The 4,744-nt window shown below is 34.3% G+C and overlaps 1 protein-coding gene across 1 annotated transcript; it reads right to left on the bottom strand.

Annotated features, from left to right (window-relative positions):
- Positions 1 to 642: 642 nt before the first annotated feature.
- LOC146728617 (uncharacterized) lies at positions 643 to 4,543 on the bottom strand. The gene is made up of 2 exons (XM_085495507.1): positions 4,482 to 4,543; positions 643 to 1,846 (listed from the first exon to the last, which is right to left on the bottom strand). The coding sequence occupies exon 2, from the start codon at positions 1,830 to 1,832 to the stop codon at positions 1,170 to 1,172; it is 663 nt and encodes a 220-aa protein (XP_085351633.1). The 5' UTR covers positions 1,833 to 1,846; positions 4,482 to 4,543; the 3' UTR covers positions 643 to 1,169.
- Positions 4,544 to 4,744: the final 201 nt, after the last annotated feature.

Here is a 4,744-nt window from a genome sequence, read left to right as displayed (position 1 = left end):
GTTCTGAAAATAATACCGAGTTTCATGAATGCTAGCTCGTTAGATGATACTGTCGCTCCATTCCACGGAATCAACACCTACGATATAGCCGCATTTGCTCTAGAACTACAGAAGAGAATTGCAAAATTCGACGGGGCAGTTCGTTATTAAATGTTGCATACAAAAAAGGGTTTGTCTTCATACTAAACCTCCTTCGAAGGACTACGTGTAAGCATAACTAGTAAGAACCCCGATTAATGTTTGAGCGTCAAAGTTGAACCCTTCCATTCCATTATGTCCTACCATTGCTCATGATTTGGAATGACTGTTTTTATCAATATAGCTTATGTACGTTATGCATATCAAGATCTCAATAAGTGTTAGAAGCCTACAACAAATACAACACCTTATATTTTCATAAATTATTAAATAACATAAATCATGAAACACATTCATTTGTTTGTAACAGTGTACTTTGCAACCATAGCAACACATATAGCAACAATACACATACCAATATCAACCACATAGAGTTGAAGATTTAGCTGAGTCTCGGACGAGACTGCAGTGCACGAGATATGTTTATCTACATTTGAAGCACTCGAGACGCAATCAGTTGCATTCTTTTTTCACTCGAATACGTAGTAGTGACAATAAGCGATATTGACCTTGAATGTCTTTATTGTGTCTTAAATACTAAACTCTATGTACCGTTACATATTCTATCCGTAACTATTAGTGTTTAGGAATAAAGTTCAATAATAATGGAAATCAATGTAAATACTACTGCTATGAAATCATGTACATCATATATGCATTAGAAACGTTATCGGAACTCACGATTCTCCAAATTATTTTCATTATTTAATAAACCATAACAACAAATATCAGGTGTTAAAACACAAAAACAGTGGAAGAAAAAAATAAAGAAAATTGAATAAAAGCAACAGATAATGATGTGTATATATTTGCCTTTATATTGGTGGTTTTGTTGGTAGAAATACTGCTATAAAATCACATGTAGATCGTCCCTATATGATATAATTATATAACAAACATTATTATGTATGGTTACTATGGACAACAACTATTTTATGCATGTATTTTTGTGTTGTAGATATATCATTGTAGATGTCTTTTACCAGTCTTTCTCTCTGTTCTCGCAGTTTGAATTTTAAACATACTCTAGCTCAATTTACTGTCTTTTCAGGATCTGACTTCTTGAAATTCATCCAGCCATAGTAGTCTTTTTTCTCAGGATCTGATTTCTTAAAATTCATCCAGCCATAGTGGTCTTTTTTCTCAGGATCTGATTTCTTAAAATTCATCCAGCCATAGTAGTCTTTTTTCTCAGGATCTGATTTCTTAAAATTCATCCAGCCATAGTGGTCTTTTTTCTCAGGATCTGATTTCTTAAAATTCATCCAGCCATAGTGGTCTTTTTTCTCAGGATCTGATTTCTTAAAATTCATCCAGCCATAGTGGTCTTTTTTCTCAGGATCTGATTTCTTAAAATTCATCCAGCCATAGTGGTCTTTTTTCTCAGGATCTGATTTCTTAAAATTCATCCAGCCATAGTGGTCTTTTTTCTCAGGATCTGATTTCTTAAAATTCATCCAGCCATAGTGGTCTTTTTTCTCAGGATCTGATTTCTTAAAATTCATCCAGCCATAGTGGTCTTTTTTCTCAGGATCTGATTTCTTAAAATTCATCCAGCCATAGTGGTCTCTTTTACTCTCGTCGCTTGAAGCACCATCGACCTCTTCTGCTGAATTCAATTCATCCGTCACCTCGTCGCCTTTAACAATTAAAAACAACACTGCTATTCCCAGAAATACAATTAGTTTCTTCATTGTACTTTCAACAGCTGTGGATAAATGAATTGATATTATTAATTGAACCACGAATTTGAAGTGATCTCGTTATTACCAAGAGATGACCAAGAACCGTTATTAATTCATATTCTATATACTATGTTTGTCATCTGATCGATTGTTATAATGGCTGACATGTGTTGAGCATCGTGATCTTTCAAATTTAATTAACAGTGGCGGGGGCACGTAGGGCAAGGGGCGGTCGCCCCTCGGCAAAATCGTGGGGGCGGGTGTCGCTCCTAAAATCAAGCTGACACCCTTTGTGTCAGCAAAATGGGGGATGGTGATCAGATCTCGCGCCTCATGAAAAATCGTGCCACTGCCTCTCATTTAACTCTGTATTGTGTCAAAACGTATTGTATATTGTGTCAGGCCTTGGCCTGTGAAATCCTAAACAAAAAGGTTTTGTGAGACTTAGAGACCCATATAAAAACGCAACCTTCCGTCGCGCCGTGTCCTGTTCGCTATAGCAAAATTCCAACACTCGCTGTGTGACGTTTGTAAAGGTTTAATGAATGTACTTTGGGCAAATGCAGAACTAAGCTAACAATCTTCTAATAACGTTAAAGGAAAATGTTAAGGGCTGGGCAAAATCAAAGTGAACTACTTTTAGATAATATATAAATCAGCTAAATCAGTTATAATTCACTCTGTTCAGTACCACAAGCTATGAAAGGCACAGTCGTTGTAGGTTATAGTAAGGTGGATAGTAACGAGGTTACACGCAAAATACCGGAAATTCCCCTCGTGCATATTATGCATTCGCTCTACGATGCACCTCGCACGTAAATTCTGGTATCTTGTATTTTTCTAACATGAGCATATTATGACATGTTATTGTGTCCATAAAATAGTATTACAAGTATCGGCACCTAATAAGTATTGATACATCAGAAAATGATGTCAAAAATATCAGATAATTGATATTCTATCAACACGATATATAGTATTTGTATATCTTCTTTTAAAGACTTATTTGATTACATTTGAAATTATCTGTAATCACCAAACATATTATTAAATTAAAATATAATCTCTGGGCCACAAAGAACATAACTATATTATACGTTTACTGTAAACAAATGCCTCCGTTTAACCAACATAGAGAAAACTATCTGAAGGAAAGCTCATAGGAAACTTCACGTTCGCGGTAAAACACCAATAACAGAAACCAGAACCAACTCAAAGTAAGGAACTGCCTAGAATATCCACATCCCCAGTGAAGCAGTTTTGGAAACAGTTAAAATTAAAATTATAAAATTATAAAATTATAAAATTATATACGTAGTAGTATATAGTGTCCTAACCATCATCAATTCTTAGAGTTATGTTTCTAAGCAGGGAATGATTTGCACCACTCTCTGAAATAAAACCCATCAATTTACTACTTCTCCTTGTATGCAGACAAGTTTTTAAATGAACGTGATATTAGAAGAATACAAACTAATTATCTTTGTCGATATGGATTTACTATGGCCAGCTGAGCTTCCGTGGAAATTCAAAGCTAATATCAGTTGCAGTAACCACTACAGACCCCACCATTGTATCATATTTATGCAACATATAACTCGTATTTATTGTAATTATTCTGTGCATGAATGTTTATCAAAAGTTACTAGTATATCACATGTTATGCATATTTTATATTAATTATTATTTGTAATTTATAGATACCATACAACTAAATATTGTGGTATTGTCACAATTATTCAGTATTTAGACACAGTGTGTTGGTTACTAGACGTTCACGCTATTTGTTTTAGATCACGTGAATACTATCTGGGGGATATTTGCTTGACTGGCATGCCTCATTAACTCGCATTGCTGGGGCAATAAATACGTCTCACCGGAAACCATGTGTCATTTCACGCGTGCTGTGTTCATGATGCACTATACATGGCATTGTGACTGCTGTGATCACGTGCAGACGCCACGAAGATGACGCACAAAGCTAACAATATTTCAAACTTAACAAAATCGAGCAATTAATTATAAAGTAGTATATAGGACATGGTAGTTGGCAACCGTAGGCTTTAGTAATTATTCAATATAACCAGATGTTTTGGAAAATGACTTTTAGTTAGTAGTATATGAATACTCCAAACGCCTTAAATTGAACGATTACCACTTTCCGTATAACAACTACTACTTTCTATATAGTGTATTCATCATCTATTTTTTATGAACGTACCAACTATTACTTTCTATATATAATACGATTACTAACTATCACTTTCTAAATAATTTATTTATCATCTAATTTGTTATGAATGTTTAGATGTGGAGTACAAATTACATTACTACTGCTGGGTTCGTTAATATACCAATAACAAAACACCGAGAGGAATTACTCCGACTAAAATGAAATTGCAAGTTTTGGTAACATTTTAATTCATTTAAATTTAGCATTATAGTATATTAATACATTTTATGATTGGATTGGTGAATATTGTAGAATACAATAATCGTTGCCTCATGGACTCTAAAATAGGAAATAGAATTGTGTAGAACCAAACTTATATTCCTAATATTAAATGCTATTCATATGCTATGATTAGGTTTGCCTCTAGACTCGGACTGAAACTAAATCTAAGCAACAAACTGACTGGTACAATGTTACATACTCACCTATCAATGCGAAAATTCTTCTTAAAATGCTCTACACAGTAACACTTTTTCTCGATTGTGGCTATGATATTCAAAGCAAGAACGTTTTTATGTGAAAATAGATTTACGAAATCTTTAAAAGCCGTTTGTGATTGGGCTTGCTCTTTTGTTTATCCGGTATTAATGTTGCTGATTGGTGGGAGTGTTCTGCGTGGCTATGACGTTACAACCTCATGGACGACCATAGCTCTTGTCTGTCAACGCAGCACGAACTATAGCTTAAT

The sequence above is a fragment of the Saccoglossus kowalevskii genome, chromosome 22 (assembly GCF_978046115.1).
Source record: "Saccoglossus kowalevskii chromosome 22, keSacKowa6.1, whole genome shotgun sequence".
Lineage (NCBI taxonomy): Eukaryota > Metazoa > Hemichordata > Enteropneusta > Harrimaniidae > Saccoglossus > Saccoglossus kowalevskii.
The sequence above is the reverse complement of the archived record's forward strand: the minus strand, read 5'-3'. Positions and strand labels throughout refer to the sequence as shown.

What these genes read in the sequence shown, in the direction of transcription:
- LOC146728617 (XM_085495507.1), bottom strand. Translation starts at nt 1,832, where the DNA reads ATGAAGAAACTAATTGTATTTCTGGGAATAGCAGTGTTGTTTTTAATT.